This window comes from Orcinus orca, chromosome 8 (genome assembly GCF_937001465.1).
Source record: "Orcinus orca chromosome 8, mOrcOrc1.1, whole genome shotgun sequence".
Classification (NCBI taxonomy): Eukaryota; Metazoa; Chordata; class Mammalia; order Artiodactyla; family Delphinidae; genus Orcinus; species Orcinus orca.
In genome coordinates this window covers 9,811,711-9,836,367 of record NC_064566.1, presented here as the reverse complement: position 1 = coordinate 9,836,367, position 24,657 = coordinate 9,811,711, and the positions used below count along the sequence as shown (strand labels likewise).

The following is a 24,657-nucleotide window of genomic DNA, read 5'->3' as shown; positions in this document are numbered from 1 at the left end:
TCCAAGCAGGGCTAAGAGGTTCTCCTCATTGCTCGGTGTCTCTGACAGCCCATAGTCCAGGACACGATATAGAGGAGCCATTGGACATGCTGGAGATCTGAGCACATAGGCTTTTTTCCCCAGAATTCACTTGCTCTGACACGCTCAGATGGTGACATACACACTCCCCACATCTAGCCAGTCCAAAGTTGTCCCATCACCCCCACACCCTCCTAACGTCCTGGAGTCATCCTCAGATCCCAGGCCCTTGCTTTCCTCACCAAGTGCCTTTAGCCATAGTAACTAATGTATGCTCAGAACTGAATCATGTTCACAGCCTTAGCACCCTCTGAAGGTAAATCCTCTTATCCTCATTTTACAAAGAAGGAAACTGAGGCTCAGAAGGGGTCAGCACTTGCCCACACAGCAGAAGAGAGACAAAGCCTGGATTGAGCCTGGAGTCTGGAAGACCTCAACTCTGTGCCCCACGGGCACTAAGCCTTAAAGCAAGTTGCTCCGAGTATAGACGGAAGGGAAGAAAGAAATGGGGTGAACACAAAACAAAGAGCAGCCGGGGAAAGGGCTTCCACTTCCCCACGAACTCCCCCAAGCACTTCAACGACCCCTCTTACCCACACACCTTTGCCACGGCTCCTTCCCACCTCCACTGCCCCAGCCCTTGGCCTCAGTAAAGCAGCCTCATTAGACAGATGCTCAGATGTTCTCAAAGTCTCAGAACGGGTTGGGGGTTGGGTGCCTGGGGCCGGGCAGGAGCAGGAAGAAGGGGCTGGTGGGGTACCTGAGGACTTTCCCAGGGCCGCGTCTCTGGTACGGACTAGGGTGCAACCACTACTCCAGAGATAAAGCAGTGATGGTGCGGATCACATCCCCATCCTGGTCCTGCCTCCTCCCACTTGATGCTGCACGACAGTGCATCATGCCCCAGCGCCTCCCCCCACCATCCTCCGGTGGCTGCGGGATGACGTTCGAGGTGGAAAACAGCGAAAGCTGGAGTCACAGGTTTCCACAGGAAGCACCCCTCCACGTGCACGGAGAGCAGATGGAAATGGGGGAAGGTGGGAGGGCAAGGGCAGAGCCTACCAGCCCCAGGGCTATTTGGGCACCGGAAGGGAACATTTCTGGTGCCTATCCCACCTCCCTTCCTCTTCTCAACCTGACACACACAAGAAAGCCAGAAAAAGGCAGCGTGTGGGAGAAAGCAACAGAAAACCAATGAGCTAAACTCTGAACCCCAGACAGCTAGGCAAAGCTCCAGGCCTCGAAAGCAATGTCGGCCTCACCTGGGGCGGGAACAAGGCTGGCAAAAGAGGAGGCCTGCGGGGAACTGTTTCGGAAAGTTACAAGTAGCTGAAAATAGGGGCTTAGTGAGAGCAAGCCTCCTCGACCTTGACTGTAATAAAAACAGATAATGTGTGAGTGAGCTAGGGAGAGTGTGCTGGCAGGGGCCGCAGAGGCCGCCTGGATGCAGACGGTTTAGAATTCAGAGGAGATGCCAAGTGAGTAAACAGCGAATGAAGGATTATCCGGAGGGGCCAGGAGCCGTTCCAGCAAGAAATTGGCCGGGGACATGTCAGGATCCACAAGCACTTGAACTTCTCATCAGGGAGCGGGGCCTGGTGAGCTACGAGGGTCTCCTCCACACCTTCTCTACCTCCGCTCTCTCTTCCAGCAGAGAGTGTGGCCTTGGTAACAATGGCTCAGGCTTGTTCAGTGCACAACAGTTGACAAAGTACTCCAGAGTCTACCGAGGGTTTAAAATCCATCGTCATATTTAATGGAGGTGGTGGGGGTATCTTCTGCCCGGTGAGCCCCTCTTCTCACCACAGCCACCCCCCAAAAAAAACTCCCACAATTCCTGGCTTAGGAAAGCCTGGTGCATCTGCCTTCAGTCTTCAGCCTCAAAAGAGGGGGTGCGGGGTAACAGGCCATCTGTAGACCCCAGAGAGCTGCAGAGTATGGAAGTCATCAGGGTCAAAGCCATTCAGGACAGACAGGGCCAGGTGCCAGCTCTGAGCAGGGAGCCCAGACTGAAGGGTGTCCAGCCAGAAGTTAGCCCGGAACATGCCACCCACCCTGATCCCAAAGTTGATGAGCTGCCTGGGCAGCCATGAAAATGATCATGTCCATCAGGGCAGCAGGACCCCAGGAAAAGGAGGAGCTCAGCTGGAGGGTCTCTCCACCAGGACTGTGGAGCGGCGGCAGGATCAGGGACGTGTGATGATTAAGCGCAGGCCTTGACCACTAGTTACTCTTATGAATAATGCATTGTTGTGTCTTGGCCTAAATCAGCGTCTTACTGTTATTAATAATACACGGCTGCAAAGAAGCCGGGGTTGGAATGGTGTGCGGCATTTTATCTGAGGATCTCAGAGCACTTAAGAGTCCCTCATGCTGATGACTCAACACTACCTCCCCAAGTCATAGGCTTCCTTACAGGACAGGGCACCTGTCCTGCCCTGACGCCCTCCCATCTGAAGCTTGGAGCCATGAAAGCCCCAGGGTCTAGGAATCTTCTCTCCTGGGATTCAGATTCCTGAGCTTTTGGTGGTGTGGGGGGTCCACTTAATCTTCACCAGCTCAAGGGCTCTCGGGGACGCAACATACTGTGAAGCTGCTCTCAGAGATGGTCAGGAAGGAGGGATATAACCAGTGGGAATCCAGGTGTGGGAGAGGTGGCTGGAGAGAGACCACTGTGGATCTGAACCCAGTTCTGCCACCCACTGTCACTGGCTGTGTGACCTTAGTCCACTAACTCAACTGCCTGGCCCCAAGTCTCCTCGTTGGAATATAAGGTATCCGAGACTCCCTCTTGGAGGTGCCATTCTTCCATATTCTGGGGGTATCGTTTGCACCGCAAATATTTGGATGGATCCACAGAGCCCGCTGCTCTGAACTCTGTCCGCGGTGCTGAAACAACGATCGGCCCACGGCCTCTGTCCTTGGTTCTGAAACAGAAACTCAGTCCCGAGACTGCCCCCTCCTCCAGGCCACCCCGTGCATTGCCCCGGGCGAGCGGAATTCAGGAAACCAGCAGCTTTTTCAGGACTGCAGCGTAGCGGTCCTACCTTACTCTCCTAATCACTCCGTGATAAGTCCGAAGTTGAAGCCACAGCAGTGAGCAGCCCGACCTCAAGAACCCCCTTTCTTGGATGAGGTCCGCAGATACCAAGAACTCCAGTCAGCAGCCCTACTCCAGACAAAAAGAATTCCCCCTCTAATGTAAATGCCGCATCCCATTCCCTCAGGGGACCCCGCCGCACTGCCTCCTGGCGGCTGGCGCGGGTACTGCGCTCAGATCAGGAACACAGAAGGTCCCCAGCGGTGGCGCTGGGCGTGTGGGGAAGGAGCGGCAGACCGCCGGGCCCTCGCCGCCCCCTCACCCCTCCCGGGGCAATCTGGAGCTCTGAGCTTGCAGTGCTGCCCAACACCCAAAAGCTCCAGGCTGTCTGACTGTTTTCCAGCCACCCTGGGGTGCCATGCTGCCCCATTCACAGCAAAGACTCAACCCACATTGCTGGACCCTACCAGGTGGAACTTCCTGTTCCCTCCTCCAAGGTGGGTGGGGTAGACCTGTTTAAACAAACACAACCTTTTCTCCCGCTGCTGGGCCAGTCCTAACGAGATGAACACACAGACCTGTAATACCCCTCCACCAGGGCAGAGGCTCTCTACCTCACACCCACCCACATAAGAAACTTGCCCACGGCTCTTGCCTAGGAAGAAGTGTGTGTTGGGGGAGAAGCCCACAGCTGCAGCCCACTCCTCTCCTCGCACCCCACGGGTAGGGGCACTTTGAGAAGATCTGCTTGGTTAGCCTCACTGGGTGTAGAAATTCCCCTCTTCCAAAAACAAACAGCAAAACAAAACCACCTGAAGACAACACCCCAAATCAGCTTCTCTGGATCCAGGCATGGAGTAAAGATAATATCCTTTAATTACAGTAGATATAGCTAATATCAAATGCTGAGCACGTACTGTAGGCCAAGCACTGTGCTAAGAGCTCTGCGAACATTATCACATTTAGCCTTACCAAACCTCCCTCTCCCAGGAAAGCATCAGGATCCGCATCCTACAGATCAGGAAAGTGGAGCTCAGAGAGGTGAGGTGACCACTCAGGGTGGTGCAAGTATTGAGACTGGCATGGGAAACCACATCCATCTGCCCTTAATCTTGCAGCTCAGCTGGGTCTACCTCACCATCCTTCCATGTTCTTCGGGAAACCTCAGTGCCACTTACGTGTTTCCAGGGCTACCCCACCACTCCACGATCCTCACGTCTCAGCTGAGAGCCACACGGAGGAAGACAGTAGCACCTCACACTCCCACAGCACTCTGCAGCCTGCACATTGCTTTCATAGCCACCGTCCAAATCAGCCCTCATGGCGCGGAGGCCCTCCTTTGATTTTACAGGAGAGAAAAAACTAAGGCTCAAAGGAATAAGTTTTGTCCCAAGTCACACGATGAGCAGTGGAGCCACAAGTCAGATGAAGATGTTGGGACTCCCAGCCCAGAGCTCTCTCTCGCCACTTCTTCAAGGCTGAGGTCCTGCAGGCAAGCCGGAAGTGGGTCTTAAGGGCTTTCGTCTCCGGTCAGGCTTCCTGAGGCCCTGACCTGAGCCGCTTCCCTTCTCCTGCTCCCTAGGGGAACATCAGTTGGCTCAGCTCTAACTTGGAGTCTCCAAGTCTCATTCTAAATGAAATTTTTTTCCAGGCAATTACTTCCTGCTAATTAGGAGGCAAGATTGACAGTCCCTGGGCCCTGGGCTGACCCCTTTACTCAACTCACAGGGGTGGGGTGTTCTTGAGGTACTGGGTAGCAGCAGCAGTCACAGGAACTGCCTGGATCGGCCCCATCATTTGAAGGAGGCCAGGAAACTTCTGAGGGCAGGGGGACTGGTGGTGGAGTAAGAGGCTCCAAGGAACGGGAAGAAGGGAGCTGGGGATGCTGAGGGGGGAGGGACTCTGCAGTGGAAGAGAGCCAGGGGACAAGAAGCTGGAAGGAGCCTGGACGTGCCATACAGAGTAAGAGAGAGACCTAGGCTCAGGAGAAGCAGGGGGAGCCGGGAGGATCCAGAGAAACGGGGACACATCATAGGGAGGAAAAAGGAGGCATCTCAGGAAGCAGGAAGACAGAAGAGGAGGGAGAGATCTCCCTTCTGCAGAGGGAGGAAAGAAGGCACCCCGGAAAATGGTCAAGATTACAGAAGTGGAAGAGGTAGAGGCGGGGAGATACTGGGAGACTCCAGAAAGGGGAAGAAGACAGGAAGGAGGAATTGCTAAAGGAAATCCCTGGGGAGAAGGGGGGGGGAGGACAGCTGGAGCGGCAGCTCCCAGGGCCCCAAGAAGGGCTCTCTCTACATCATTGTCCTTGAGCCTCCCCCAATGTCAGTGCCCAGCCAGTCGGGCCTGCACGCCCTCCTACGCAGCCACAGGTGTGGGCGGGCATGATGGCAGGCCACCAGCCGGCTCAGGCCCCAGATGCTCCACTCGCCCAAGGCAGCCAGCCGACTTCCCTTCCTGCCAACCTGCCACCCCCTCCAGCAGGCTAAGCCAGGACCCTCCTGGGTGTCACAAAACAGCATGGCCAAGGGGCTCTGGGGCCGTGTGGTCCAGCCCCTCCGCTTTACAGAGGCAGGATCAAGGTCCAGAGAGGAAAGACTGCTTGTCCAAGGTCACAGAGCAAGTGAGTGCTAAGGCCAGGTGAAAAGGGAGCAGGGGCTAAGCTGCAGTGGTGGGTCCTGTTCCCTCCTCGGCAAAGCCAATAACAGGAGACAACACAGGTCTTGGTCGCCAGCAAGTCAGCCCCTGATCAGTCTAAGCTCTGTGGAGTGTGGGGTGGCAGGCAGAAGGGAGTGAGGGTTGCCAGGGGCTGGAAGGGAAGCAAAGGAAGTCACCATTTATAGAGCACTGGGTGGGAGGGTTCTGCAAGGGTTACAACTGCAGCTAACATTATTGCACTTACTAGGTACAGTGTTCCCACCACTTAAGACATTACATGCAGATCTCATTTAATCCCCAGGATAACCCTATAGAGTATGTATTACTATTATTCTATTACAGGGAAGAAACTGAGACTCAGGGTTGAGTAATTGGCAAAGTCCGCAGACTAACCAGTGGCCTGGTTCTAACTCAGGCGGCTGGCCACTGCTTTGAGGACCTCTCTACCCCAGCGCTATCTGAAGATGCTCAGATCCCAGAGTTCCCAAGATCCCAGCCCAGCCCTGGCGGAATCTAGGCCCCAAATGCCAATGGGGTTACAGTTCTGTGTTGTGGAGGCTTCTTGTGGCCCAAAGGAGGTCTCAGACTTGAACAAGCCCTGTCTTAAGGTGCTGGAGTCTGGGTTCTAGTCCTGGCTCTGCCACTAACATACTGTGTGACCTTGGGCATGTCATTTGCCCTCTCTGGCCTGGTGCTCCCACCTATATCATCAAAGGGTAGGACCAGATAACAAGAGCTAGAATGCACTGTGCTAACTCTGTGACAGGCACGGTTCCAGGCAATGTATGGACATTAACTCAGCGAACCTCCCAGCAGCCCTCTGAAGCAGGAGCTATTACTGTCTCCACTTTACAGACGGGGAAATGAGGCAACGAAAGGTTAAGTAACTTGCCCGAGGCCACAAAGCTAATCAATACGTGGCCGATCTGGGATTCGCACCCCATTGCTTTTGACACGGAGCCCCTGCTCTGCCTGCTACTCTGCACTGTTTCCCTAATGACTCTCTCAGCCCCTGCTTGGTGCCCCAGAGAGATCTGCCTATGTCCCTCTGCACAGGCACACATGCCATCATATTTCCACATGGGAAGCACACACACTATCACGTGTCTGCATGACACGACATGCGTTTGCTCATGCTTCCACGCCCGCTCCTGTGCTTCCACCCAGTTTCTGTCTGGAATAGCCACACACGGCCATCCATGTCCACAAGAACAGGCCAGCTCCGGCAGGCCCACATGCACGCATACACACGGACGGCCCCCTTTTCTGGGCTGACTCGTGGAAGCCGTGTGCCAGGCTGCAGCATATGGCCACGTGGTCGCGATGTGGGCCGCCACGCCCCTTCTCCTCTGCCCCCCTCCGGTGCCTGGGTGGCTCGCACGTCACATCCCGCACCTGCCGGCACCCCCATCCACGATGCCTTCCTCACACCTCTCCCCTAACAGAAGCGGGCACCTTCTCCAGGAAGGAAGCAGGCACACGCCCAGCCTGGCTCCCACAGCCCAAAGATGCCAGCCAACCTGGGGGCGGAGAGGGAGAAAGAGGCATCGATCGGAGGCTCTGGGGGCCCGAGGTTCACGGTTCCTGTCTGAGACTAAGCCCTCCCTTAGGTCTGAGCGCCAGAGCTGAGCTCTCAAGACCCTAGAGATGCCAGCTCCCCTCTGCATCGCCAGACACGGAGCCAGACGGGGGACCCGGGGACGGTGGCTCTGCCCATCGCTCCCGAGCAGGACCGTGGTGCCGAGAGGGCTTCTCTGCCCACGTTGCCGCTGCACCCCTGCAACCCCATCCTGGTCCCTGCTCTCTCCTCCCTCTGCCCAGGCATCTCAGAGCTCTGGGTATTTTTAGGCCCCAGCTGACAGGCTGTGAAATCGCTCCCTTCACACCTCCCTAACCAGGCGGGGGCTGGAGAGGGAGGAATGGGGTTCTGTGTGCGGGGGGTACACACCCAGCCGATTCATCAGGCTCCTCCGGGGCTGGCAGGTGCCAAGCAGGGAGTAAGGGGTGCCTCCCCTTGAGTGAGAAGATCCTTCCATGGGGCCTGGAGAGAGGGAGAGGAGACAGGATGGGAAGGAGGCTCCGCCCCACTCCAGGGACCTGAGAACAAAGCTCTAGGGGACACGGAGTACTGAAGCAGGCGCTGGGGCCAGTACCGATTCCCAGCCCTCCCTTCCGAGGGATGGGCCGAGAGACAGGCTGGCTCAGATCCTAGTGGGATAAGGGAGGCACTGGACAGTGTCGCCCAGTGGTTAAGACCTAGGTTTGGGAGTGAGGCTGACTTGCAATCTCATCCCTGCTCTGCTGAGTGACGTGGTGAGACACTCCACCTCTCTGGGCCTCAGTTTCCTTATCTGTCCAACAGTGGTAATGAGATCTCCCTGAGGGACTGCCGTGAAGATTAAATGGAAGATGTAGGTGAAGAACAAGACGGTCTGTGGACCCACCAGGCACTGCTAAGAGAGTCTCCTTCGCTGCTTTCCCTTAGCGGCAAATCCTCCTAACTGTCTCTTCTCTGGGCTGCCTCCTTGCCGTGATCCCTGAGAGCCCACAGTTCAGCCTGGCCCTTTGGCGCCTGCTGGACCCTCTCCCGCAGGGGAATATATCCCCAGCTAAGGTGATTAGAAAACGTAGACCATCCCCACCCCGCCGCGTCCTGCCGCGGGGCACGCATACACACCACGTGTACACACGGACCCAAACGCCAACATGCTCGCACGCTGCCAGTGCCTGGGTGTGAGAGCGTTTGCTCTGGGGTGGCCCCCTAGGGAAGTGGGAAGATGTACCCAGGCCCTGCTGTGAATGGGCCCCTGTGCCAGGGGCCGTGGGCACGGGGAGCGGGGTGGCCTGCCTAGTTGCTGTGGAGACAGGTTGGCTCTGGCGGGGCTCTGGAGCTCAGGCCTGGCAGCTGGAACCTGAGCTGTGCGGCTCCTCCAGGGCTGGACCCTGATGCCCACGGTGGGGGCGGCGGGTGCAGAGCGGTTCTCTGGAACCGTAACCGCGTTCGCTGGGCCTTGGGCCTGTCCACCTCTGGGAGGCTTTCTCTGATACCCCAGCCCCCTAGGTAAGCCCCCAGTGGGGAGGGGAAATCCGTGCCCACCTGCGCCAGGCTGTCCCCTTGACTGCCCATTACCCACCACAAGCTTTCGAAGGCCAGGGTCCCAGACCACCCGGTATGGTTGCTTGGGACACAGCCCTGTGCAGGTGAGGGACTGAGGAGGGTCTGGGCAGAGGTGGGAACAGATATGTTAATGGCTGGGCCTCCAGCTCCAGATATGGGCCTGTCTCCAGGCTTCCACCCTCCACACCGCCACCGAGTTAAAGTTCTTTATAGAGATATGCTTGAAAGCCATCCACGGCCCACCATTGCCCTAATTTAAAAAATAAATAAATAAAGCCCAGCCTTCCTATTTCAGAATGCCAGGACCTTCATAATCTGGCCCAGCCCACCTTTCCCAATCCTCAACTCCTGCTATTGCCCCCCAAAGGACTCCCTTCCAGCCCCCCACGCTCAGACACTCACTGCTGCCTCGACTGGCCAAGACCCGTCATACCTCCGGGCCATTGCATGTGCTGTCCCCACCACGCAGAATGCCTCCTCCCGGCCTGCTCACATGGCAAGCTCTTATTCTTCCTCCAACACCCAAAGCCCCGGACCCAACGCTCACGCTCCTGGATCTGGTGGTGTGGCTGGAATCCCAAATCAACTTCTACCCGCCAATGCCCCCGTCCCAGGGTGGTCTGAGGATGGACGAGCTAACATACGTCGTGGCACCTGTGGAACGCGCCACACATCTTTGCGGTTTTGATGGTAACTGACAGACCCTGCCTCGGTGAAGCCTTCCCCAGGCCTCCTCCACCAGGGCTGAGGCAGGCCTATCCTCCTCGGAGCTTCCGGAACCCTCGTCCCACACATCAATCGCTCGGTGCAGGGCGATGTTGATAACAGCTGCCGTTGGCTGAGTGTTTACTACGTGCAGGGCTTTCTGCTAAAGATGTTTTCTGCCTTATCTCATCCTCCAATCCCATGGGAGGTAAGAACCATCCTCATACCCATTTAACAGAGGAGGAAACTGAGGCCAGGGTGGTGAGTAACTTGCTTCAGGGACACAGCCGCAAATGTCTCTGCCAGAGGCTCTTTGACCCCGGAGACCTAGCTGAAGCAAGCCGGCCCCTGCTTCGCGGAGGTAAAGTGCGCAGCACGTACTGCGTGCTCCACAAATAAGGACTCGCTATTATTGTCCTATTGTTATTATCAGGGGAGGGAACAGGGTATGCTGGGTGACCTAAGAGGGGCTTCCTTAGGCTGAACCCCCTATAAAGCAGGGGACTCCCGTTTTCCTGGAGAAAGAAAGTGAGGGCTCAGAGGGACCCTTGGGCTGCCAGGGACTGGGGTTGGGATGGCAAGGATTTGTACAGGGAGCCCCGATATCTGGACCCGGTGGACCTGAGGAACCTGAGGGAGGCTGGAGTGAGTGAGTGCGCGAGGGGTTCACGGCAGGCCCAGGTTGGGCAGAGCAGGAGAGGGCCTGCCGCGCCACTGGTTGATCTGGACACCACTCTGGCCCCACTGACACCACCCCGTGGTAACGAGACGGATCCAATTTGTACCCAGGTACCCGCCGGGAGCATCTGCCACGGCAGGGTTTGAAGTAATTTAATTGGACACATTAGCCACACAGCTCTGTCCTCTGCTCCCCTCGTGGAGGGACTCAAGCAGCCACCCCTCGGGGCCTCCCACACCCACCACCCGCCTGGCTGGAAGCAGGGTGCTCGCTTCGCCAGCTAGCACTGTGAGACGGACCTGCTAGGACGGACCCCCTGGCACCCCACCTCTCTCATTTTGGGGGCTTCCTGAGGGCCCTAGAACCACAGGGCTGGGGTTTTGGGGTTCTCTAGGCCCAAAGTTCTCCCCTTTCTCTGATGCAACCAGCAACTCCCAGCTGGGGCTCAGACCTCTCCCGCCTGCCTCCTCCGATGGGCAGAAAGGGTCACCCCTTTTCTCCCCGAGCCAGCTGGAGAACTCCAACTTCCTGCACTCCAGGAAGGGCATTGAAGAAGCAGGGCCACTACCAAGATTGGGGTTGGGTGGGCAGTTCTCTTAGGGCTCTGGGAAGGGGTACACACACACACACACACACACACACACACACACACACACACACACACACGGACAGACCCACACGCTATTGTGGACATGCCTGTATCTGTACAGGCCAAAGCTCCACCCCCCACCACCACCCCCCATCCATGCCCATGCACGCCACACAGCCAGGTGAGGCCCTGCTCCCAGCAGATGGAGCCCTCAGAGGTGGCCAAGCTGGCAGGTGGGAGGGTGTGGCAGGGGGCAGGCAGGGCCCCTGGAGGGCACAGGCCCCGCCTGGCTGGGTACAGGGCCAGGGGAGCTGCCCTCCCCCAGCGCTTTCCGTCACAGCTCCCTGGGCACCTCGACGCACCTCGCTACAAATCCACTCATTAGCTGCTGTTTACAGCGGGCACAGAGCTCAGACGAGCACAGCGAGTACGGCCGTCCAGCTGCCACCCGCGCGCACGCACAGGTACACACGCAGCGCAACGCTTCTGTGCACCGGCCCCGCCCTCCCGCTCCCTGGTGCTGCAGCCCCACACACTCAACCCCTCGGACATGTCAACTCCCCAGACGTCCCAGTTCACCATAGTAGTCGGCCCCCAGCCCAGCCTCACAGGCGACACACCTCTTCCAAGGGGCTCCTCCAACCAGAAGCTGCAGAGCCCCCCAGGGCAGGCCCGACGTGCCAGCCCACGTTCTGACCAACCGGGCCCAGAGTCCCAGGCACAGGCTCTGGGCGCCGTCCAGCCCCTTCCACAGGTCCCATGCTGCCTGCCAACTCCATTCCAACCCCTGGGGAATTCTGCTGGGTGAGACTGAAGTCCTGCCCTCCAGACACAAGTTGGACAGGGCCCAGCAAGCCTGCCCCTGCTGCCCGGAAGGTCAGGGACATCCACGTCCGTGGAACTGGCAAGGTCCACCTGGCACCACTGGCTGGGGTCCCCTGGCAAGGCAGGTGGGCACCCGGGCTGGCCTGGCACAGGCTGGCTCTGGCACCTGGCCAGACCAGTGACAGCCCCAACAGAGAGCACTGACCTTGCTGGCGGCATGTACCACCTGCCCGGCACTGCCCAGGGGAGAGGGCGCCGGCTCCACGCAGGGCTGCCCGCACCTACCTGAGATGCCTCCGTGCCTCCGCGGAGCCTGTCCAGCCAAGAGTCCTCTGCTCAGGACTCTGCCTCCCGCACGCCCCCCCGACCCCGAGCCCCCCCACACACACCACAAGGCCCCCCTTACCACTCCTCTCCCTGCTGATCCCAGCCTCACTCCCCTGCGGGAAGCAGTTATTGAGAACGGTCCATCAGATTCAATAAAGATTCAAAGCCCCTGAGAGAATGGGGGTGGGTGGGCGGGGAGTGCGGGTGGGGAACGGAGGAGTGGGAAGGGGGGGCCCACACACTCCTCCTCTGCCTGCCCCTCAGGCAGGGCTGGAGGGGGTAAGAAGGGGACAGTCCTCCACTGTCACTCGATGTTACCTGCAGTGCCCCTTGGGCCTGAGCTTGGGGTCAGCCAGGGGCAGGGCCCAGCTGTCCGGGGCCTGTCTTTGTTCGCCTGACACCCACCTGTTCCTCTGCCTTCCAGCTGTCCCTCACTTGTCACCTGCTGGCCTGTGGGTTCCCACCCCAGTCCAGCCTGCTCTAGCCCCTCTTCCCCAACCAGGAGGCGCTTTGAGGCTCTCTCCCTCTCCACCATCCCCCAGTCCTGAGCACCCAGCCTAGCGGTCAAGTTGTCCCCGCGAGGCCACTGAACAGCATGATCGGAGGCCAAGGGGTAGGGGGAAGTCCTGTCTCCCTGGAAACGCTACAGCTTGGGGGCACTGGCTACCCTGACCCAAACCCGGCAGAAGTCATACGCCCAGCCCTGCGTTTGGACCTATTCTGTCCCAAGTCCCCCTCACAGCCATGGCCCGCTGGGAGGTCCCTTGATCTTCAGTCCCAGCCTGTGAGCCAAGCCCAGGAGGCAGGCCAGGGAGGTCTGGGCCTGTGCAGATGGGGGAGCTGGGGGTGGGGGCAGGGTTTGTCAGTGAAATGGTCAGTCAGGTCTCCTTGGACAGTCCCACACCCCAGTCCCGTCCCTAAACTTGACGGCCCTCACAGCGTACACCGCTGGTCTGCCCTTTCAGCCCCGATTCCTGCGCCACACGCCACCCAACAGCCTCTGTCCCTAGCCTGTGCCCAGTGGGTGGAGGGTTGGCCTGGACAATCGTGTGGATCCTCCTGCATTGAGAGAGAAGACCCTACGTGCCAAGGCCCCCTGGCCCATGCAGAGGGTCCCCCACACTCCCTAGGAACGACCTGCCTGGAAGAGTTGCTGTAGGGGGCAGAGCCCACTAACAGGTGGGACAGACAGAGAAGACTTCAAGCACTGCTATCCCCAAGGACAAGTTCATAGAGGGCTGGGGGCAGGGCTGGCAGTCCTCAGGACCTGAACCCTCTCCCAGAGCCGCTGCACCAGCCCAGACTTTGCCTCTCTGGCCTTGCTCACCCGCAAGGTCACCTCTCCCTCCCTCTCTCCCTGCTGCCGTCCTGCCTGCCCACTGCAACACTGACCCCTGCGGGCCTACCGAGGTCCTGCCCTGCCGGGGGACAGGGACACAGGGAGGCCTGGCCAGGCCAGCTTTGGGATGGACAGAGGATGGAGGCTGAGGGCCGGGAGAGGGCCGCATGTCTATTGGAGGGGACAGAGGGGAGATTGCAGGCATGGCTGGGGGGAGGCGAGGCAGAGTTTGGAGCAGAAGCGAGGGCGGGGGGGGGGGGGGGCTGGTCTTCGTTCTTCACTGGGCTGTGGCTTTTCCCCACAGTCCCTTGCTTCAGCCACAAAAGATCAGGAAGAGAATTGCCTGGAGGCTAGGGGCCCACAAGGGGAGGGAACTGCTCCTGTCCCCTGTCAGGATAAGGGTCTTAGCAGCAGACTGAGCCCTGTGGGGACTTGCAGAGTGCATGGGCTGAAGGAGGGGGTACACAGGGACCTTCTGGAACCATCCTGGGACAAGAGGACAGGAGATTAAGATTTTTTTTAAAGGACTGGGCCACAGGTGTTCCAGGCAGTGGGATGAGGGGATGAGGATGTAAATGGTACTGGCCTTTGGGGGACCAGATGGATGGGCCTGAATCACACGGGAATTAATTTGCATATCTTACTCCCACCTGGTGCCTGCCTTGGGGGACACATACCCTGCCTGGGGGAGCAGGGTCTGGGGAGCCTGGGGTGAGCTGGGGTGGAGGGGTGGTGGTGGGAAGTCTGGCTTGAAGCTGTAGGGATTATAGGAGGTGGGCAGGGATGTCAGAGGGCACAGAGGCCAGACTGAGGCCCCCAACCCCCCGGCCCCTCAGAGAGCCCCAGGGGACTAGGATTAAAAGCAAATTCTGCCCTCTCCAGCCTATGTCTGACCCCATCCAGCCCACTGTCCACATCAGAGAGAAGTAAACGTAAGGCTGGTCTGTTTCCCGGTCAGAATTGCCCCTGCCACAGGACTAGTGGGTCCTGCAACCAGAGTGGGCAAGACAGGTCTCCAGCCCAGACAGCAAGGCCCATTCAAGGGGGAGAGGGCAAAGTCTGGGGGCTGCCAGCACACCAGGGGCAGCACTGGGTTCCAGGCCCTCTGCCCAGAAGATGCCAAGCACATCAAGTTGGCCTCCATGGAGAGGGCAGAGGTGCTTGGAGGAGTGGTGATGTCATGGTGCCCAGGCGTGGGAGGAAAACGGAGGGAGGGAGAGGGGACGAGGGCAGGGCCCCAGGTCACTGGCCTGACAACAGGAAAGGGGAGGCTGCCAGCCTGGCAGGGCAGGGGAGGGGAGTGTCCTCACTGCATCCCCCCTTCCATCTTCATACCATGGAGCTGGTCTCTGAACTAATTCTGAGAGGGTGATCCAAGCAAGAGAACACCTCTGTCTTTGGTCCAAGTGCTGGAAGCTGGCAGTGTCTTGGGGAAAGATGCCAGGGTAGGTGACCTGGGTCCAGAGAGATGAAGGGAGGGGTCTCCAAAGGCAATGTCCCTTCTGCCATTACCTAGAGGACATTCATAGATGGGCATGAGGTTCCAGAGAGGGAGACTGAGTCTCTTTCACCCATATACGCAAGCGCTGAATGAGTGCAATGCCTGGCACCCAGGAGGTCCTCCTCAGTGGGCTCGGGCTGCCATGGCTTGATGAGGGTAAGAATGGATGCAGGGACAGGCTGAGGCTGCCCCTAGAGGGAAAGAGCAGATGTGGGGCTGGGGCAAGAGTGGACAAAGCCGGCGCCCACTGGACTGCCCTCAAAAGCCTTGGGGCCCTAGGCCCCTTCTGTGGAGGGCCTTAGAGCTCTCCCTTCCCCCAGGACGCCCAGCCAACCCCCAGAGGTTAGCAGCAGTAAGCCTAGAGGCTCTTCGTCCGGGAGCAAGTCCTCAGGCTGAGGTGTCGTGCTTTCAGCATCAGACAGAAACCCAGAAGCGGAGACCCTGCTACCAGAACTGGCAGACTGCGGGTGTTGGGTCAGGGGTGGGGCACCCCAGGTGGGAGCTGAGCCTGAGACTGGGCAGGAGCTGCAGGGGACCTGCCTACAGGTGGGCGCTGTGTGAGGAGGCGTCCGGAGCCAAGGAGGAAATGGCAGAGCAATTTCCTGGGGAAGGTGGAAGGATTCCTTGGCCTGGCTTCCAGGATACCAGGCAGACGTGGGCTCCCAGGCCACTCCCTGGCTTGGGCTCAGGAGAAATGCAAGGGAGCACGGCCCCTCCCCCTGCCAACCCTGACAGGACGGGAGTGAGTTTGGGGTTCTTTGCTTCCCCCCTCCCCAAGCCCAGGAGAACATTCCCCTGGTACCCCTATTCTCATCAATCTGTGCTCTCTTTCCCTTCAGGTACCCCCACCTCCCTCCTCAACGCTCCTGTGGCTCACCACCCTCTAGAAGCCCCCCTCCCCTGCTGCTGCACCAGATGCCCACTTGCCCCCTGGCACCCTCTCAATTCACAGTTGGCACCGCCGATGTCACTCTGCTTCCCGGTGCCCACAACCTTGGCTGAAAGCTGCCCGGGATCCTTGTTCTGGGGTCCCCTAGCACTGGCACCCGGGAGGCACTGGGGCTGGGGACCCGGGGGTGCCTCTGAGGGCACTGCGGGGGCAGCGGCTCCTCGCTCCGCCACACACGTTGTCCTTGGGCTGCTGGGGGTGGGGGGGGAGGTCCTTGTGGGGACACTGCAAAGCCGGCGCCCGGCATCAAGCTTGGCAGTGCCCGAACTGCGGGGGGCCGGGGTCCGAGCTGCTGCCGCTCAAGCCCGCGCCCCCGGTGTGGGATGACCCTGGGTGGGGGGAGTCCGTGCGGCTCCGGCGGACAGTAGCCCCGGGCTGGGGCTCCGAGACGGCTCCCGGCGCTGCCGCCGTCCTGCCCGCCGGTTCGGGGCGCCCCAGCCCGCGCGGGGCCGCGCTTACCTGGGCTGGCCGCCTCCGGGTCCCGGTACATGGTCCCCTCGTCGCCGGCTCCCTCCGGGCTCTTCAGAGCCGCCCGTGGCCGCGCGCTGCTCCGCCGCCGCTGCAGGGCATGGGGCCGGGCGACCCCCGGGGGCGGGTCCGAGGGCGGGGGCCGCGCGGGCTGCACCGAGCCGCCGAGCCGGGTAGCGGGGGCCGCCCGCCAGCCCTCCCGCCCGCCCGCCGAGCACGCTGCAGCCGCCGCCGAGCCGCGCCGAGCCTCCTCCCTCCGGCCTGCGCGCCGCGTGTGCGCGCCGGAGCGTGTGTGAGTGTGTACGAGGCCGTGTGTATGTGTGTGTGAGCTCGTGTGTGAGCGCGCCCTGGGCACCGCCGGCGCCGCCCGCCCGCTGTCGAGCGCCTCAGCCACCGCCTGCTGCCCGCTGCTGGCCGCGCGCCGCACTGCAGCCCGCGCCCGCCGCCGCCCCGAGGGCACCACCGCCGCCCCACGCCCCGCCCGCAGCCCCCGCAGGGAGGGCACGGAGCCCGCCGGCTGGGCTCTTTGGGCCTGCGGGTCCCGCCGCACTGATCGACCCACCCCGCCGGTGCGCCCCTGATGGCAGCGGCTTCGAACCCCGTAGGGCGGCGGAGCCGGCCACCTCCTCCGAGGTGCCCTTTGACTCCGTTCCAAAAGGCGTGGAAATCCACTCCGGGTTTTCCGCTCGGTGGCGGCTGCAGGGCGTCAGCCCCGGACTCGACAGCGCGGCGTCCCTGGAAGGGGAGCTGGCGTGTGTAAAAACCAGGAGTGGAATTTTGCCAGCGCTGAGCCTGGGTCCACCACTCTGGCCATCCCCAGAGCTTGCGCACAGCTGGAGTCTAGGAGCTCCACCCTCTATGAGGGACTAGGCCTAGTGACCCTCCCCACTTAACCCAGCCGCACAATAGAAGAAAACAGACCTTTCAGCCTCTGCCCCTGCTTCTCGCGCTCCACTCCTCCAGTGCCCCCCTCCTTTTCCTTGACCTCAGAACTTCAGGGGGTAAGAAAGAAAGGCCTCCTTCCGCTTCCAACCCGGGGGCTCACTTGGCCCTCTCTGTCCCTCTGTCAGCTCAGCACAGTCCAAATCAGGTGAACCCTAATTCTCCTTTCTCTGCAGAATTGGAACTGTTTGATTCTGGGGCAGGGAGGACAAGGGGCCCATATCCCAGGGCTTTTAAAAGCCAGGAACTGAACCATTGGTGGTTTCAGGTACACCCCTCCTCACACACACACACACAGGTACACAAATAAACCTCCTACACAACGAGATACGGACGCTGAAGCCTCACACAATACAGGGCATGCCCCTACCCTGAACTGAAGGGAACAAGCAGGGGGGCAAAAGCCCTGGGCATCCTCCCCTCCCCTCCACTGAGAATGCAGTTCACAGGTGAACCAGGCTTTCCAGAGTCAAGGATTCTTACTGTCACCTCGAGAAGCAGACTCTATACTGCTCAGCTCACACCCAGCCACACCTCCACCTTCCCACAGCATCCACAGGGGCAAGCCTCCATCTCAAGTCTCCCTCAACACACTGACATACACAAACCATCGCCTTGAACTCACATGGAGCCTCTTACACACACACACACACATTCACCTCCACCCACAGCTTTTCTGGTTGAGAAACAGACAAGGAACTTCCCCCGAGCAAACCTCCATGAAGACTGTTCCGGTGGAGGACAGATTTCCTTGGATTGAATGTTCTAATTAAATAGGGAAGGGAAAAAGTCAACTGTAGGTTCTAGCCCATAATTCCTCAGTGGCCAGAAATCTCAGCTCCTCATCCCCTGGTCAAGGGCCATTACGTTTCACACGCCCTGCAGCCAGTCTCATCCACGAGTAGCCAAGAGTTCAGGCACTATCCACACACCCCTTTTTGGCAAACCCCAGAGAGCCAAGCCAACAGGCTGGGGCTCCAGGGTCCCCAGGCTCGCCTTGCTCTTGCTTGTACCCCCAGCTGCCTCTCTCCCTGCCCTAGTGAAGAGCAGCTAGTTCATCCCTCCCCCCCACCAAGTTCTGTACTTGGAGCACAGAACTTATTCCTGATCGATTTTGAATGCCATTTACTGTCATTACTTTACCCTTAACAGGGACACGCCCCATTCCCATGTTTCGCCTGTCAGGGAAGTTCTTCTAGATGTCTAACCTTGAACGATTCTCTTGAATTTGAAGGCTCTTCTCTCCTGCTGGAGCATCATTGACAGCCAAGCCAGCTGTGAGTTCCTGTCTTCTGAGCACTCACAAAGGGCTGGGCACAAGCAGGAAATGAAGCCTGGGGGAGTGAGCAGGTCCCTCTGAGAAAGGAGATCAGAGCGTGTGAATCACCCCTGTTCTGCCCGGTCCCTCCCAGAGGAGGGCCTGGGGATTTGCCCTCTCCCCTTCCCATCCCACTCTCATTCTCTGACGCTGCTGGCCCCTGTGTCCTGGGTTCCATGTCGTGGCAGGAAATGTTGGCAGCACCTGGTTCTCCAAGGACTGTCACGGTGCTTGCTGTGGACCCCTCAGGCCTGCTTCTGATCTGGTGCTGTCTTCAGGGTCCAGGTGTCCTGGGTCCGCTTTGGGAGGGGTGCGAAGCAGGGAGGGACGTTCTGTCCCACAGAAGCAGATGCCAGGCCTGCACTCTCCTAAACAGGGCCCCTGAGGCCACCTGGCTCTGTTGCTAGGTCACGGCAGCAGGCAGGGCTCCTGGGTTCCCCTCTGGCCTCCATCTGCCATGGTCTCCAGTGCTGCTATCTCCCCACAGCTCCTGTCCCCCCTACCCCGCTTCCTTGGACATGGGCTGAATTATTAATAAAATGCTGAGGAAGCTGATTGTGCAGCTCACGTGACAGAACAAACACACCTCTCTCCTCACCACCATCCATGTAGCAAGAGACTCAGGCTCAGCATCCTCTTGATGTAGGAGGGGCAGGCTCAGAGATGGGCCAGTAGGCAGCCGTGCAGGGCAGCAGCAGAGCCCACGGATGGGCCAGACCAGGAGCAACCTGCTCTGCCACCCTGCCCCCAACCCCGCAGCTACCCCCGCCCCAGGCTTCCCCTTCCTCATGGACAGAGGACAAGAGTCTGGACAAGGTAAAAGCACATTAACCGACGTTATCTCCCCAGAAAGGACGCGACGGCAAACCCCTAGAAGGCAGCTGCAGCCCTCTCTGCCCACCTCCTCACAGTGGAGACCCAGTAACCCGCGCATCTCAGAGGTCTACCCGGGGCCCACACTTCTGCTGGGTCCTGCTTTGGAGGCCTGATACTAAAGAGGCGGGGTCTGGCCCACAGCATCCAGGGAAGAATACTAGACTTCAATTCTGGTCCTGCCTCTGCCACTACCCAGCTGTTTGGCCTTGGCCAGTTACTTGACACCTTTGGGCCTCACTTTTCTCATCCATAAAATAGGGCTAATAGTTGCACCATGTAGGTCTGTGAGAATACACTGGGGAGATGGCAAGGCAAGGGCTAGGTGTTTTTCTTAGTTCCCTGGGGGGTGCCCCAGGGACCAAAGACCCTGCTCCAAACTGACCTCTCATAGCCCTGGGTCCCCATTCCACATCCTCGGGTCATGTCGTAGGGCCTGAAACATTCTCTTGCCGGAAACCCCTTTCCCACTCCCAACCCCATCCACATCCTTTCTCCCTGTAACCTCCTCCCCTTCCAGATTCTGGCTCTGAGTCTCTCTCTCTCTCCATGGTCACCCCGACACCCTTGAGGGCTGGGCTCAGCAGCTCAAACCCCCATCACCCCAAAAGATGGAAGCTATTGCCTTTTCTCCTTGCCAGTCCCTGCTGGTCACAGCCCCGCCCTCAGTCAGAATCTTGGCCTGAGGCCTCTGTTTTGAGACACCCCTACCTTAGTTTCAGGCAACTCTGGGCCCCTGAGACAGACAGAGATATGGGGACTAGTGAGATGCCCTTATCAGGGTGCATTGTGGAATCACCTTGGCTTGCCGATCACAAGCTGAGTGACCTGAGGTAAGTGATTCCATCCTTCCAAGCCTCAGTTTACCAATCTGTACAACAAGGATGTTGATTTTTAGTCTTAATTTAGCCTTGGACTCCTCTGGGAATCTAATGAACCCCAGGGACCTCTGTTCCTTAGAAAAACACGTATTCAAATACAGACACAACATTCTGTCCATAATTGGGTGAGAGAGAGTCCTACAGGTTCCAGATAAAAATCCCAGACACAGAACTTCCCTGGCAGTCCAGTGGTTAAGACTCGGTGCTCCCACTGCAGGGGGCACGGATTGGGTCCCATGTCTGGGAACTAAGATCCCACGTGCAGCGCAGCTCGGCAAAAAAAAAAAACCCCAAACAAACAAACAAAAAACCCTGACCCAGAGATTTACAAGGTCTCTTCCAGCTCTGAGAGTCTGAGCCCAGTTCTCTGCCCTACTCACCCTCCCCACAGTGATTCCTGGGTCATGGTGGGGCAGGGCTGGTGGTCTATCCCCACCATTTCTCCCTCCTGCCTCAGCGGCCCCCTCCCCCAGCACTCGCTGTGGCTGGAGCCAGCTTGCCGGCAGCTCAGACTAATATTTCAGTACCTCCTGGAGCCTACTGAACAGGCTTCACCTGCCTTTCAAGGTATTTAAAGGTTTTTTGACCAAATGCTTTTTGATCCTCCGCTGATGGGAACCAAGGAGAGGCTCTTTCACCAACGGCCCCCCTCCCCACCATAGATTAGTGACTAAGAGCTCTTTTGATATTGCAGAAACCTTCTGTGGTTTGTTCAAAGTCCTGGCCCTTGGGGCCACCTCCCCCAGAGACCCAAGCCTGTCAGCTCCAGCCGCCACCGCCCACCCCCAGCAGTGGCCTAGTTAATGGGGGCTACCCAGCGTTAGACGGCTCTGCCTGCAGCGGTGGGACCCCAGACCCGAGCCCCGCTGGTAGAGGGGCCAGTTCAGTCAACCCCCGCCCCTCCCAGGGAGCCCCCACCCGGTCCAGATAAGGCTGGGGTCGGAGTAAGTATCCCCCAGACTCCGGCGGAACACGCCTCCTCTCCCCTCCCTACTGAGGCTGCATAGACGGGCACGCGGCCCAAGGGATCGATTAACCTGTTTCCAGGGTCCAATAAAAGATCCCTTAGCCTGAAGCTGAGAAGGGGAAAATGAGGCTTTGAAAAGTCTCAGGTACAGGTCTCGGTGCGTGAGGGGACAAGAGCCGGCACCCACCGACTCAAGACCTTCGCCCGCTCTGCAAGCCCCCAGCACAGCCGGCGCCACTCGCCCCTCCGCGCTCCGGTTCCTGCAGGGCTGCGCAGAAGGCGCGCTGGGGGTGGGCCCCGGCTGCGGAATCCGTGAGGGGCGGGGGACGAGGCATCAGGATCAGGGCCATCAGCCCCCGCGACGGGCGCCCCCAGCGCGGCTGTCCTTCTCGTCAACTTGGACGGACCCACCCGGAGCGCCCGGAGCTGAGTCTCGGGCCGGGCGGGGGCCGAGGCGGGGATGCGCGTGCGCGGAGGGGGCGCCGCGGAGCCCGCGTGAGCTGGTGGATTACCGCGTACGGGAGAGGAGGCGTCCGCCGTCCGCGTCCGCCCCGAAGGAGGAGGCGCCGGAGACGCGGGTGCGCCGAGCTGGGGACACGATACGCCCGCCCGGGGTCTGAGGCCCGCAACCCCGCGCCCCATCTGGAGCTGAAGACTGCAGTGGGTGTGGGGTCCCCTTTCTCAGCAGGTGAAAGGGTTATCCGCGCCCAGAGAGCTGTGACTGCCCCAGTTCCACGATGCCTGGCTCTGCGCTTGGGAGGGTAACAGAAGGGGCCTCAGCGCTGCGGGAGCTGGGAGAGTTAACGTTGCCAGGCTCCCTTCCTCGCTAAAGGCTCCGGGGGCTGCTGGGCTCCTTGGCCCGGCCAGACCGAGCGCCAGAATCCAGTCCCGGCCCTGTAATAATCATTATAGCAGCAGCCACCGTTTATTGAGCTCTGAGGGCCTGCCAGGCCCAAGTGCCAAGTGCATAACATGCAGTATCCCACTTAATAGCCCGATGAAGAAGTCCTGTTGTGATCCCCTCGGGAAGGCGAAGAGGCTGAGGAACAGAGGGGGTGTGGCGCACGTCTGAGGTCACACAGCCAGGAAGGATGAGGGAGGGGGCATTCCCCCCTCCCCCACCTCCCTGGCTCCGACCAGTTCTAGAGCCCAAGTACTCCAATCGCTGGCTTCACTGCCTTTCACCTTGGAGCCTTCCGGAGGCTGGGCAGGCACCAGGGTCCCTCCGGCCCCGCTCTTGAGAGGTGAGGGGGGAGCAGAGGTGGGGCAGCCCTGGAAAAGGGGAGAAGATGGGGGAACCACCCCCATCTCTCTGGCGGCTCCGTTTCCTCCTGGCTCCCTTCTCTTCCTGCTGCTGTCCTCCCACAACTGTGAGAGTCCTCCAAGGCTCTGTTCTCAGCCCCATTTTCTTTCTCACGCCACACTCTCTCCTGCATGAGCTCATCCACTCCCAGGGCCTCGGCTTTTGCTTCAGCCCGACTCCCAGCCCTGTCTCTGGGGCCCTGACCTCCCTCCCAAGCTGGCATCTGCCGTCCTAATGAAGGATCTCCACCTAGGTGGAGTGAACTCATTACCTCCTCGGGAAGCAGCCCCTCCCTGGGATCACACCATGCCTGTTAAGGCCCCATCACTCTCCCAAACTCCAGATCAGTTCCCCAGAGCCTCACCTGCCCTGCCCTCACATCTAGTGGGCTTCCAGATCCTTCAGACCCTTTCTCTGTGGAGCCTCTCACACCCTCATTGCAAACTTGGTGGCTGCCTGCCTAAGTCAGACACTCATCCCCTCACCCCCCGCCTCAGCAGTGGCTCCTGACCCGTTGACTGCCTCCTCCATTCCAGTCCAGGGTCCTCCTCACTGATTTTCTGGTCATCTGATCATGCTGACCTCTGACCCCGAGAACTTCAATGGCTCCCCACTGCCTGCGGAATCAGGTACGAGCAACTTTGCCTGACACAGAGTAGCCCCCGTCTGAGGACCTTGCCGTCCTTGTCTTGCCCAGTGCCCTGCCTTCAGCTAAAAACTGTTCCTGAGTTTCTGCCCTGTGTTTCCACCCTTCAAGGCCCATCTCAAATTCCGCTTCCTCCAGGGAGCCGTCCCTGATTCTTCCAGGTGATTCTCCTCCTCTGTAGGCTCATGGTACTTCTTCATCTCTACTCTGCTGGAATTGTCTACTTTATTAGTGTTTGTACACCTCTCCAGTCCTGCTATCTACCCACCTTCCCCACCCATGGAACAGATGCGGCAAGGAGAGCCCATTCCTATCCATCTTCATCTTCCTTCTTTCATTTTTTAATTGATCCGTTCAGCCGACATTATGCTACTGTATGCTGGGTTCTGCATATTCACAACCCCCATCTGGGCTCATCCCCTGGGTAACTGGCATTCAGTGGGACAAGTACACTAATGGAGAGATGCTTCGGGCAAGCATGCCCTGGACAAGAATGTCTCCAGGCTCCCGAATGCCAGGGAGAAAGCAAGCTTGAATAAGACCAAGCCCGCCCTCCAGGACTGTTGATCTATAGAAAGACGATGACATGTGCACAGATGCAGGTTTGAACAAAGTGCTCTGAGACCACAGAAAACAGAGCAATGACTTTGGCCCTGGGGAAATCCAGAAGCTTCTCAAATGCCCAGTCCTTGCACCAAGTGGGGGGCCTCTTAAATCTTTGCTGAATTAAATTGGATCGGAGAAGAAAGGAAATAATAGAGGCTGAAGAAGAAAAGGAAGGCTATGGAGGGGAGGGCGATGACGGAGCATTTTCGCAACATCTGCACGGAGTGGCCCTGCGACCCGTCCCAGTGGGATGTCTTGCGGACAAATGAGATCACAGATATGCCCCACTCTGAACTCTCGGGAAGAAATGAGTTATATATATGTCGATATTATTAGTCTATCCCCATCAGAGCAGTAAGTCCTTCTCTCCAGGAAGCCTCAGTTTCCCCCTGGGAAAACCAGATGTACCCTACAACAACTTGCTTCTCCCTCTGGGCCTCAGTTTCCCCATCTGCAACGTGAGGATGTGAGATGAGGTGGTTTTGAATATCTGGCTCCTCCAAGCAGATGCTCTGTCGGACAGCTGTGTCTGACCAGGAGATGCCCTCTGGCCTCTGCTATCCTCCACACCCTGGGCTGAGAGCTCAAGGGTCCCTGCGATGTCACAAAGGCCACTGCCTGTCCTATTTGTCTTTCTGCTCAAACAAGGCCAGGCAGAAAGTGAGGCAAGTATGGACTTTCTGGCCGGACTTTCTCCTGTAAATTTAGGGGCACAGGCTTCAGGCCTGTGTTCTGAAAAAGCCCCCTTTGTGGGGCCCTCCCTGCCATCCCAGGTCCAAGGTCTGGATTCCTCTGGGGAAACCCCATCCGTCTCCAAATCCCCATGGGCTGCCCCCTTGATGGCCAGAAGTGTTGGGGTACAAGATGCCCCAGTGAAACGGCATGGAGGCTGGAGCTGGGGGAGA

At 59.0% G+C, this 24,657-nt stretch overlaps 1 protein-coding gene across 11 annotated transcripts in view; it reads right to left on the bottom strand.

Annotated features, from left to right (window-relative positions):
* Positions 1-21,601, bottom strand: part of SYT7 (synaptotagmin 7) — a 64,164-nt gene extending 42,563 nt beyond the window's left edge. For 3 of the 11 annotated variants that reach the window (XM_033414107.2, XM_049713311.1, XM_049713310.1), the window contains exon 1: positions 16,208-16,580. In XM_033414107.2, the coding sequence (XP_033269998.1) occupies positions 16,208-16,238 (31 nt within the window). In that variant the 5' untranslated portion in view covers positions 16,239-16,580. Of the gene's footprint in view, positions 1-16,207; positions 16,581-21,384 lie in introns of those variants that run through there. The other 8 variants (XM_049713309.1, XM_049713313.1, XM_033414114.2 and 5 more) reach the window with 8 other exon arrangements.
* Positions 21,602-24,657: the final 3,056 nt, after the last annotated feature.